Raw genomic sequence first — 13,486 nt, 5'->3', positions numbered from 1 at the left:
GGGCAAACAGCAAGCCAACAATGGGAACATACCACATCTCCCCTGCCAAGGAAATCCAAAGCTGTTCACACAAGTTCTGGTAAGGTTGTGATGGCCTCCTTCTTCAACTGTTCATTGAGTTCCGTGAGTATGGAACTACAGTTGTTGTACAGCACTGAGAAGACACTTTGCACAAAATCCGACGTGCCATAATGTGAAAATGTCCAGGAATGCTGTAGGGCAGAATCATCCTGTTACGTGACAATGCCTACCCTCACACTACCAAAGGCTGTGCTTCAGCGATTTGTTTGGGAAATGCTGCAACATCCTCGTTGCAGCCCAGACCTTTCTCTGCATGATTTTTTACATCTTTGTTGACCTGAAAAAAACTTGTCAGTCAGACAAGGAAATGAAGGAGTGGGTGCAGTTGTGGATCTGTTAGGGATCGAACCTTTCTACAAAACAGGAATTGAGCATCTTGTCTCCCAGTGGGATAAATGTCTTAACAAGTGTTGTGATTACTTTTGAATGGTACCATCCCGTGGTCCCATTGTGATGGGTGCTAAGTTTTCATTTGTCTGCCCCTTATACATCATATTTGAAAAATAGAGTATAAGATCTTACAACATACTGTTTGAGAGTGAGCGATCACTGAAAACTGGTAACAGTCAGTAAAATTTAAAATACCAGCTCCTGTGAATCATTATTACATTAATATGGATTTCATGCACAAGAAATATTCCAAACAATTTAATGCCCTTAAGAGAAAAGATGATTTCTCTTAAGGGGCTCCGGAACGCCCTATACTTGCAATGTTAAAATAACGCTTATAAATTACACCTTTCCTCACAAAGTATTTGAGGTAGGAAGTTGAACTTTTTACAGATTATTTATTGGAATATGGGCTACAACTTAACAAAGGGATTTTACAAATTTTTAGTTCAGTTATTAAAGATGATTTTTTTTTTCAATTGTAATGAAAATTCACAACATTGTTTTGCAATTTTTTATTTATATATTCAAAAATATACAGTTTTTTGGAAAAAGGCTGTGTTAAATTATGCAGAAGGTGCTGTGTAACATTTACTGAAAGTTTGAAACAAATATGTTTGGAAGATCCTTAGAAAACATGTAATTAGTATGAGAAAATAAAAGTTTTGGGAATCGAGCGACAAAGATTGGATTAACTTTTTAGTGCATTCCAGGTCCATAGGATGGATTATCTTCATCCTCTGCAAACTCCTCCTCCAGCTTCCTCTTGTTCCTCCTCCTGTTTACTCTTGCTTGTATTTCTAGACTCTTTACAGCCCTGTCTGCAGCCAGAAGGCGTTCCTTGTCTAAAGCAAGCATCGCTCGTACCATGTTAGAACCTATCTTCATTCCCATATTTCTAAATACCTTGCACCTTACAATGTTGCCATCATTGAAAGTCGCAACAGCATCATACACACCAAAGTGAAGTGTTTCTATTCCAACAAATACAGTCTTGGGGATTCTCGACCATATAACACTATTTACACTTTCATTGGGGTTTTGAGTTTTTCCGTGAATACACTTTTTCAACAGTTCAGGTGCTGCTAAGTCTCTGAAAATAGGTTTTATCACCTCCATTATTGCATGAGGCAGACTATGCTTATGAGTGTACACTTCACCAGTTAGCAATCCTTTGTTATATTTACACCAACTGTCTTCTTCTTTGGGACACAAGCTATGTTGGGGATTTTCATCGTCTTTATTGTTTACAGTAATAACACATACCTTTGGCTTTCCAACATTTCTCCTTTTCTTAAAAGCCTTCAGAGGATTTCTAATAACTTTACTTTTACTCATTATTATACTTCAACAAAACAGAGACTCCAGAAACAGAATTAATTACGAATATTTTCGAGATAACGACAGAGTAAATAAACATGAAACAATCGACAATCACACCAGCGATATATATTGAACCATCACAGGTTAGCCACAACACATACTTTATCTCACATCACTAAAATGTACCTGATGAACACGGACGTTAATAATAACACCATTTGACAGCAGTTTAACAGCGCCACAGTGGGTCACGCCCATGTAGAACACATTTCAAAAAAAATTTAAAAATAGTTGTAGTCTTGGGAATTGAATAAATTATATATCTGTTAAAAGGTAATAGTCTGCAGATTCAGAAAATGCAAAAAAGTAAAAATTGAACTTTTCATGCTTTTGAGCCTTTCCGGAGCCCCTTAAGGAAAGAAATAAATGTACCTCTAGCATACATGAAAGAAACTGGTACATGAATTGTGCTTGAAAATAATGGCGATGATGATGATAATGATGATGATGATGATGATGATGTCCAGGCTTGTAATTTCAGAGTTATAGTGCATGTAGGTTCCCTTTAGAGAATTAGGAGGCAAAAATTCTTATTTCTGGATTTAAGAGAGATGAAAATTTTAGGAGTATATAATGTCTATTATAAATTGTTTGTTTCCATTCTCTTCCTATCGCCCCCCCCCCCCCCCCTTTTTTACAGAGTGAGATATGGCATTTTTTGTTCTCTCAAACATCACCTGTTTACTATTTATTATTATTATTTATTAACTCATTCATTTGTACAAGCAATTGATATAACAACTGTTTATGTAGCAAGTTGTTGTTGTTGTTGTTGTGGTCTTCAGTCCTGAGACTGGTTTGATGCAGCTCTCCATGCTACTCTATCCTGTGCAAGCTTCTTCATCTCCCAGTACCTACTGCAACCTACATCCTTCTGAATCTGCTTAGTGTATTGATCTCTTGGTCTCCCTCTACGATTTTTACCCTCCAATGCTAAATTTGTGATCCCTTGATGCCTCAAAACATGTCCTACCAACCGATCCCTTCTTCTAGTCAAGTTGTGCCACAAACTTCACTTCTCCACAATCCTATTCAATACCTCCTCATTAGTTACGTGATCTACCCACCTTATCTTCAGCATTCTTCTGTAGCACCACATTTCGAAAGCTTCTATTCTCTTCTTGTCCAAACTAGTTATCGTCCATGTTTCACTTCCATACATGGCTACACTCCATACAAATACTTTCAGAAACGACTTCCTGACACTTAAATCTATACTCGATGTTAACAAATTTCTCTTCTTCAGAAACGATTTCCTTCCCATTGCCAGTCTACATTTTATATCCTCTCTACTTCGACCATCATCAGTTATTTTACTCCCTAAATAGCAAAACTCCTTTACTATTTAGGGAGTAAAATAACTGATGATGGTCGAAGTATGATTATGTAGCAAGTATATTATGTAGCAAGTTATTACTAAATTAACTGTGTTCTCAAGAACCCAATGAACTTCTCCGCATGTGTTCAGTATAATTTTCTTCTGCAATCCCCAAAGGATGCAGTTTTCGGTCCTTTAACCATTGCACAGTTTGTTTTGGAACAACAGGAGTGTCCAATATTACCAAAGGAATGATGTGTGCTGACTCCTGTTTGCACATGGCTTTTACCTCATCTACCTGGTCGCTGTATTTGGCCTCTTTTCATTGCAGGTAGTTCAGAAACTATGCTTGTGGGATGCACCGATGACAGTAAGGAATGTGATGTGCTCAGCTTTGTTAATAACTGTTATGTCAGGCCCGTTAAAATGGTTTATTTTATCTATTATTATGCTGCGGTTTGCAATGGTACCATCTTGATTCAGTTAATTAGTCCCATCCTAATTAGGAATAAGATTTATTTGACCATAAGGCATTGCGCTGAAATGGTATTGATGGCATGCAGTAACTGCTTGCTAATTACCTTTACACTATGTACTTAATAACAAGATGGTGCAAGCAAGTCAGCAAACATGAAATAATTTATTATAATTTTAATTTGATTAGAGGAGAAGTTGCTAATTGTACTGATAATTGCTTCTGAACTCTGAGATGACTGAAGGTTGAACACAAACACAAGAAACTTAATACATGTTAACCCACTTGCGTTTACACTCACAAATGATGTTAACATGTAAAACACATCACAATAAAAAATATTTACTTATTAAATGTTGAGTTATTAAATATACGATTAATCTGCATTTCACTGATGGCATAATGTCCACTATAGTGGATGGCTTTTGGTATGAAAAACATTTATTTTTATAAATGAAAGTTTGCAGTTGTTCACTTTACAGTAATTATGTGAAAAATAATGTGTAACTGAACATGATGATAAACTTTTAATCATGCTAAATAAAACCTCAGTTTCTCACACACAAATGAAAGTATCATTTCCACTAGAATCTGTTCACCACAGTGTCTCTACTGATTAATAGTGAATTTAGCCTGTACCTTTTGAAGTCAGCTGTGTTATACCCTTCACAGCAATTGGCAATTTTAGTACAGCAAGATGTTTCATCATTAATATAAATATGCTGCACTAGTTGATTAAAGAATATATCAAATTCAGCTTGTAACCCCCCCACCCCCACCCCTCTCTCCCCTTTTTTTCTGTTGAACATGGAACATGGAATAGGATTGGGATGCACTCACTACTTATGTAATGAAACACATGAGACCAGTTATGATGAATGGAAAGGTAATTATTGAAATAAAAAAACACTACACTTGAGGGAATTGGCTTCACAAAATGAAAACTTAATTTCGCAATATAGCTCACTGAAAATGTGGCCACAAATTGCACAACACATGTAATAAAAATACTTAAGTCTATAGTTACTTCAGTGAGCAGTTTATATTGCCTTTGTTATAAATGTTATGTAAATTCTCACAGCCTTTTGTCAAGTAAATAGTTGGCTCCTTGTAACAGCTTGTAATCCGTAGAAGCGATTGTTTCCATTGTATAAATAGCCAGCCACCACCCATAATATGTGTTGTGATGCCCTTTTTTCAGAGTTGCAAAATCTGGCTTTTAAACATTTCTAGAAACAGACCCAACACATCTTGTCATGATGGTGTACAACTGCTAAATAATTGTTAATTCCAAAAGTAGCATTTGTACACAGTTTATCTATGTCTTTGTCCATGTCTTCTCAGAAACTATCAGAAAGACAGGATTGCATGTTCTTTGTCCAATTGTAATTCTGTTAACTGATGTAATAGCTCTTTTCCCTACAACTGTTACTCCCTAATTAATTACATACATATTTTGATAATGCCATTTAATTGGTTGTTTTATATGTGACATAATTTAAGTGTTACACATCTTAATCATTAAAAATATAATTTAAAACACAATAGAGTATGCAGTTAATTATTCACAGTCCTTGGCACTAGATGGTTGCTCCTTACAACACAGTATTGGCACAATCGAGCACTTCATTAATTCTCGCTACTGCCGCTAGATGTTGTAAGCTTTCACACAGTTAATAGACATACTGGCTGCTTCATCACGACAACTGTGCATGCTCCTGGTACATGTAGCCAACACACAAAACAAAAGTTGATTTTAACAAATTTTGATTTTGGAATCAATGGTAATGTGTGTATTTTTACAGGTTCCAGATATTTTAGAGTTTTCGTTTTCCATAACAGTGGTGAGAGACTGTACCTTTAGTATGGAAGAAAGTCTTTCATTAATTGTGACTGCTGTCCCGACTTCTGGGGGTTATTTTGGTGACCTTATGCCTTTTCAGATATTCATTGGGTGCCGAGGCTTCACATACTGATGTAATGTGTGATGTGTGCTCTTTCAGTTTATACTTGAAATGACATGATCTTGTATCTCTGTCAGAAATTCCTGTTTCTACATGCAAACCTGCATTAACCAGTGGTCTGATGCGTGCAAATTGACATTATTCTGACTCATGTAAATTGAATGTTTTCTGTGCAGTTCTTTTCTAATCCAACCTATCATATTGACAATATAATGTAACTGGATAGATAAAAAAATCTACTCTCCAAGCAGTGGCAGGAGAACACACACACAAAAAGGTTTAACTTGCACAAACTGTTGGAACCAATGGCACCTTCTTCCAGTGGAAGAGTTGAAGGGGAAGGAAGAGGGGTGAAGGAAAAGAGCTGGAGAGGTTTAGGGAAAGGGGTACAGTTCGGAAAAGTCATCCAGAACCCCAAGTGTGGGGAGACTTGAACAGACAGGATGAGAAGGAAAGATTGATTGTTGGGGAGTGCACTGGACAAGATTTGAAAACCTGAAAGCTTAAAGGTGGAAGACAGGATAATATGCAAGACAAAAATTACTATTTAAACATTGTACATGAGCTAATAAGAGTGAAGAGCTAAGTGCATTGGATGCAACAGAGGTGGGAGGGGGAGGTGAAAAATAAATAGGTGAGAAAATGAAAGACATGACATAGAAAACTAAAATGTAGTGAAGAAAGGAGTAGTTGTTGTGAAGAAATACTGAGACAGAAGGAATTAATGTAAATTAAGGCCAGGTGGGTGGTGATAACCAAGGATATGTTGTAGGGCTAGTTCCCACCTGTGCAGAGCTGTGAGAAACTGGTGGCTAGGGGGAGAATCGATATGCCACATGTGGTGAAACAGGCACCAAGATCATGACTGTCATATTGTATAGCATGCTTTGTCTGTGCCAAATTACATGCTTATGTTCTGGAACATATTTCTACTGCTTAAAGGAGGTGAATCTGTGTTTCTTTTGAGGTTTATATTTTAATGTCATAAATATACATAGGATGATTTAACATATAGCCATTGCTGCTTCTGATGGCAAATCCGTATCTAATTGAACTGAATATTGATGAAAGTGGATTGATTACTTAGCATAACTGTAAGCAGCTCAAACTATTCCCTTGAAATATGTGTCTCTTGACCATAATTTCCTCTGTTATTATCATTTTGTTGTTGCCTTTGAGTTGTAGATGTGTCTTTCAGTGCTTCATCATGGATGAGAGAGTACTGATGATTGAAGTGTTTATCTTATAAATCTGCAGAACTTTGATAAAGAAAGTATGTGGAATGGAATCAGATGCATTTTTGCAATCAATTTGGGCTGTAGAATGATACTTTTTTAATCTGCTGCTTGCTCTAGTGTGACAGAGTCTAGATTGTTCTTTACAACCTTTATAGATTTCTTCATGCAGTCTGTCTGTTGTTTGTCAATTCTTCGATTTGCATTAAGTGTCTATACCTCAGTTTGCTTATACATGATGCGAACGCTGTATACCGTGCATAAACATGTGATAGGGTGGTATATGGACGTGTCTGTTTTGTTTCTGTGTGTTATATCCTGTGTTAGGTATTTTGGTATAATATCTTGTTGTGTGTGTGTGTGTGTGTGTGTGCATGCACACGTGTGCTTGGATGTTTTCTTGTGTTCTTTATTCTGGTAATACATTTCACAAATTTTCTATACCACTGATGAAATGTATTTTCCATGGTGCTTTGTAGTCTGAATGAATACTGTGTGTACATATACTAGCACCATCTTTTCATGTACTGATCTCGCTACTACTTTTCCAGGGTTCATAATCATCATCTTTGCTGTTCAAAGGTGAAATTGCCTTCTGAGTGAAGTGAGAAATTTTAAATTTGTGTAATTTGAGCAGTCTCTGATTTGATTTTGTTCAGTATTGGTGCTGGTATCAGGTTCCTTACTAGAATAGCAAGTTTCTGTTGTGCTGGTCTCTGTTATGTAACTTTCAGAGAATGGTACTGCTTACTATACTGCACATGTAGCTCTGCTATGTAATTAATGACCTTAGTCTCAAACCTAACGATAAAATAATACTGGCACATAATGAACACATTCGTATCATCAGTCCATTTCATGTGCACTAGCAGTTTGTCTGTCTTTTGTGAGTGGCATCTAAGCTGCGCTTGACTGTGAAGTAACAAATCTAGTTCACAAGTAAATGTGAGCTGCAAACATTGGGTGCTTTTAGTGTATGATAGTAGCTGGTTTGCATGACCCACTGTGAGGCCTTCTGGAATCCCTCTCATCACTCCTGGCATTTAAGCTGTTACCCCCAGCTGCAGCTCCAGAGTTGCTCTGGTGAACCCCAGGATGCTTTCTTTTCTGAGGGACTCACCATTTTATTATCTGAATGTTTTATGGGGTCTGTTCAAAAAATTCCAGAACTTTCTCCACAAAAATGTCCTGTATATACCTTTTACTTATTGTGCATGGTGTCCTTTAAATACTCTCTTCACAATTAATGCACCACTCCCAAGACCGTTTCCCCTTTCAGAAACAGTCTTGGTACACCTCTTGGTGGATCATCTATCGTTGCAAATCTTCATCCTTTTAAAGGGGGTTTTCAACTTTGGAAATAAAAAAAAGTCCGCAGTGGCCAGGTCTGGAGAGTATGGAGGGTGAGGTAGCACAGTGATGTCATTTTTTGTGTGATAGATACGCATCAGCAAGGATGAATGTGTGGGTGTGTTATTGTGATGCAAGAGCCATGAATTGTCACACCACATTTCAGGACGTTTCCTTCTCATATTTTCTCACATGCATTGCAACACGTCCCAATAGTACCAACGATTAACAACTTGTCCCTGTGGCATGAATTGATGAACTAATAATTGAAAGTCAAAGAAAACTATCAGCATGGCATTGATATACAACCTGACCTGATGATCTTTTTTGGTCTTGAAGCAACATCATAACCATACACCCATGTCCCATCAGCAGTTATGATTCCATTAAGGAACATCTAGTTCACATTTGTGCAATCCAAAAGTTCTACACATATTGTGAGGTGAAGGTGTCTGTCTTGACTCATGAACTGTGGGACCAACTTGATGGTCACACAATGAATTCCAAGATGCTGTGTCAGGATTTTATGATGTGATCCAACTGAAATGCTACATTCTTCTGCAATTTTGTGGATCGACAGTGTTTGATTGTAATGCACAAATTCATTGACATTCCTGACATGAGCACCATCAGTAGATGTCGAAGGGCTTTCTGATGGGGGTAATCTTTAACTTCCATCCAGCTATTTTTAAACCATGTGAACCATTTATAACACCGAGTACAGCTTAAGCACTCATCACTGTAGTTTTTCTGCATCATTTGTGTGCCTCTATAAGGTTTTCTTGAGTTTCATGCAAAATTTAATGTAGACACATTGCTCCTCTGACATCTCAAAATTCGCAAACTGTGCGACACAACATTCTACTCAATAAAGTACTGAACAATAACTAACAGACATACAACAATGAAACTTCTGGCAATTACACATTAAACATAGGCATGTGCAGGGATGCCAATCTGATTTCGCTCCAGCACACCATTGGTGTGAAGTTACAAATGTACCAGAATTTTCTGAACAGTCCTTGTATACCTACCAACAGATGTGAAAAGGCTGTCCCTAACAAAGGATACAGACACTTCTTGATCATTGACCGATTCATCCATCTTCTCCTTCGTTATGAACTGTGGTCTTCCTCCACTGTTGATCACAAAGCAGTTGTGGGTTCCTGTCAGGGATTTTCTTTGCCTTAGCTAGTTTTGCTGTGGCCAAGGTGTTTGGTTTCCCCAATGACATCCGTAGCTGGAAGACGTTCCTTCATCAGCTTACTGGGGAGATGCTCAATGGGGGCTAGTAACCCGACACTAGCGATTATTATTATTATTATTATTATTATTATTATTTATGCTTGATTTGCCTTGCAAATAGTCATCTGTAACATTTTACTCTTATTTTGTTCATTTATTTATCTTTATTTATTATTTGCTCTCTATTTTGTTCACTTTGTTTATGTTAACTGGTTTATTTCATTTTTACATTTGTTTTTAAAGGCTTGCTGTTGACTTATTATCACATGAACGAGATGTTGAAATCTCAAAACTGCGTGACTTAATTGCTGGAATTAAGTGTGGAGACATTTCAGCCTTAGATGATGTGAGACAGGAACTTGAAGCAAAGTACACTAAAGAAGTTGAAGAACTTCGTCGGTACTTTGAGCAGAAAGTTGCAGAAGTTGAAAAGCAGTAAGTGGAAGATCATTGTAGCATTGTACCTCTGAAGACATATAAGAATGCCTGATCATGTAATAATTATTTTGAAAAATATGTATGTATTTAGAATTCAGAAAGAAAATATCGAAAATGTTCCAGCTATGCAGTAATAAAAACATATTTTATATTAGGCATCAGTCATAAATATGTCTACAACTTGTCTATCCAGCAGTCGCTGATAATGTAACCAATAATATATTAACATTGGGAACTATTAGCGGAAGGGATGAGGAGTGTGTCCAGTGAATCAGAAAGGTGATGCAAACATTCTCAAAACAAGTGGGTGATTAGGTTTATCTCTGAGAGTTGTTATAATAAGCGAAAGAGGGCCCTCATATTCACCATGGTCACTTAACGGGCTTTACTATTTAAATGATAAGTCTGTTTCATTGAGAATTTCATCCTTGTTACTTTCTTTTACATTATATGTTGTATTAGTACATCTACTGATCAAGATTTAATAGTGTGATTCTTCAGCTTCTCCCAGTGTATTTTGTGTCAAAATATTTCAAAGATGAACTGCTGGATGTCAGTATCTAACACACACAATATTTCGGCAGATGACGACGTTCCTTTTATCAGGTGCACTGATGAACTGTTCTGTGAATTTAAAACTCTTCAAGTCTCGTTCTTTAGTATATTAACCAAACATGAAACATCAACACCTATTGATGCATTACATCTAACCCTCAGGCGCCGTAAATCAAAGCTCTCTTCAACATAAAAGTGATTAACCTCATATAGCAAGTGAGCATTGCACATCACACGACTGCTCGCCACTGCCCTTGTTGTTACAGTGCATGCACCCTCTGTACAAACACAGGCCAGGATGCTCAGTATCTACATCTACAACTACATAGATACTCTGCAAGCCACCGTATCACGCATGGCGGAGAATACTCTGTACCACCACATGTCATTTCCTTTCCTATCCCACTCGCAAATTCAGTGAGCGAAAAACGACTGTCTGTATGCTTCTGTATGAGCCCTAATTTTCGTGTCTTATCTTTGTCGTTCTTATGGGCAATGTATGTTGGCAGCAGTAGAATCATTTGGCAGTCAGCTCCAAATGCCAGTCCTCTATATTTTCTCAATAGTGTTTCTCATAAAGAATGTCACCTTCCCTTCATGGATTGACATTTGAGTTCCTGAAGCATCTCATTAACACTTACGTATTGTTCAAACTGGTAATAAATCTCGCAGGCCACGTCTCAAAGGCCTTCCTTCAGTCCGATCTGGTATGGATTCCAAACACTCAAGCAGTATTGAAGAATAGTTTGCACTAGTGTCCTATACGTGGTCTCCTTTACAGATGAACCACTCTTTACTACAATTCTCCCAATAACCCAAAGTGAACGATTCGCCTTCCCTACCACAGTTCTCACATGCTCGTTCCTCCTTGTATCGGTTTGCAGCATTATGCCCAGATATTTAAATGACCTGATTGTGTCAAGTAGGACACTAGTAAAACTGTATCCGAACATTACAGATTTGATATTCCTACTCACCTGCATTAACTTACATTTAGGGCTAGCTGCCATTCATCACAACAACTTAAAGTTTTGTCTTAAGTCTTCTTGTATCTTCCTATAGTGACTCAACTTCAACACCTTACTGTACTCCACAGCATCGTCAGCAAACAGCCTCAGATTGCTGCCCACCCTGTCAGCCACATCATTTATGTATATGGAGAACAACTGCGGTCATATCACACTTCCCTGGGGCACTCCTGATGATACCTTTGTCTCTGATGAGCACTCGGCATCTAGGACAACATACTGGGTTCTATTATTTAAGAAGTCTTCGAGCCACTTACATATCTGTGAACTTATTCTGTATGCTCATTCCTTCTTTAACAGCCTGTAATGGGCACAGTGTCAAATGCTTTCTGGAAATCTAGAAATATGGAATCTGTCTGTTGCCCTTCATCCACAGTTCACAGAATATCCTGTGAGAAAAGGACAAACTGAGTTTCAGACGGGTGACGCTTTCTAAAACCATGCTGATTCATGCACATAAAGTTCTCTGTCTCAAGAAAGTGTGTAATTTTCAAACTGAGAATATGTTCAAGGATTCTGCAGTAAACAGAAATTAGTGATATTGGTCTGTGATTTTGCAGGTCCGTTCTTTTACCTTTCTTATATAATGGAGTCACCTGCTCTCTCTCTCTCTCTCTCTCTCTCTCTCTCTCTCTCTCTCTCTTTTTTTTTTTTTTTTTTTTTTTTTTCAGTTGCTTGAGACTTTGCGCTGGACAAGAGATTCATGATAAATGCAAGCTAGGTAAGGGACTAATGCAGTAGAGTCCTCTTTGTAAAATTAAACTGGCATTAAATAAGGATGTGGTGATTTATTTGTTTTAAAATCCTACAGTTGCTCTATATGCCAGGAATGCAGTTGTTTCTATATATCAGGAATGCATATTATGGCAGAAGAAGCTGAGTAGCACTGTGGTGTAATGGTTATGATACTGAAATGTTGGGAGGAGGGTCGTGAGTTCAAAACTCACCTGGACTGTACAATTTTAATTTCTATATTCGGTTAGAGTACTTTCTAGAAGTATCCACAAATGTCAAGAATCATTCTACTTTAATGTTCTGTAGCGATATATATACTGTACGTGTTCTGGCCGGAGGCAGTTCGCTCCATGCTCTTGTATGTACAAGTGCTGAATAAACCTTCGTTAGGTGAAGTTAGTGTTTGTCATTCATCTAATTACACCTTCTTCTACGTGACAATATTACTATGTCGTCCATATGGGAGTCTTTCCTATGGTCAAATGACAGTATGTTTGTATGATCCTCCTGTGTGAACAATTTCTTGAATGTGAAATTTAAAACTTGAGCTTTCATTTTGCTGTCTTCAACTGCCAAACCAGAGTGGTCAACAACGAACTGAATGGAAGCCTTAGATCTGCTTAGCGATTTTACATACAGCCAGAATTTTCTTGGGTTCAGTGCCAGATCTTGTGCTCCTTTGTGTACACTGCTTAACAAATATACGCTATCATGATCATTTTTAGCTAGTAAGAATATCGATAGTGGACAAGAGTATTTGATAAAATGCCCTGTTACACCACGTATCCCTGCACTAAAGCTGAAGATGTCATACATAATTTCTTATTTATAGCATCAGTATTTTCATTTCCTCAACAGGTACGTTTATATGTGTCACTAGTGACTATTAATTCATCTCATGTTTAACAATATTTAACAAAACCTGCTTTGTTTATTGTGTCATGGGTGATATTTGAACATTATACCATGTCACAGCTGTTTTTGTTATGTCTAAACATTCATTTCTTTGAAAATACTTAAACTCTCCCTTTGCAGGTGAGTATCATTTGTTTCCTTAGTCTATTATCTCAGTAAAGAGACCTATTTGCTTTAAATGGTGTAAAATTTGACTTCTTTAAATATCTGTTCCCTTATACATGTTTTTCAGAGGAGTCATATGTTTATAGTACATCCTTTCTTATGAGTACACATGAAAATTTCAAATATTTCTGTGTTCATATGCTTTAAGTTGTAAAAGGACCCCACAAACCATAATTAGGAAAAACCTTAATCTTAACTATTTAGGAAAC

At 37.2% G+C, this 13,486-nt stretch overlaps 1 protein-coding gene across 1 annotated transcript in view; it reads left to right on the top strand.

The window, feature by feature from the left end:
• The window catches only part of LOC126236970 (golgin subfamily B member 1-like), a 535,118-nt gene that overhangs the window by 203,890 nt on the left and 317,742 nt on the right, over positions 1-13,486 (top strand). The window contains exon 16 of the mRNA XM_049946677.1: positions 9,685-9,876. Coding sequence (XP_049802634.1) covers positions 9,685-9,876 — 192 coding nt within the window. The remainder of the gene's footprint in view (positions 1-9,684; positions 9,877-13,486) is intronic.

Source organism: Schistocerca nitens, chromosome 2, assembly GCF_023898315.1.
Source record: "Schistocerca nitens isolate TAMUIC-IGC-003100 chromosome 2, iqSchNite1.1, whole genome shotgun sequence".
NCBI classification, from domain to species: Eukaryota; Metazoa; Arthropoda; class Insecta; order Orthoptera; family Acrididae; genus Schistocerca; species Schistocerca nitens.
This window is presented reverse-complemented; position numbering and strand designations above follow the sequence as displayed.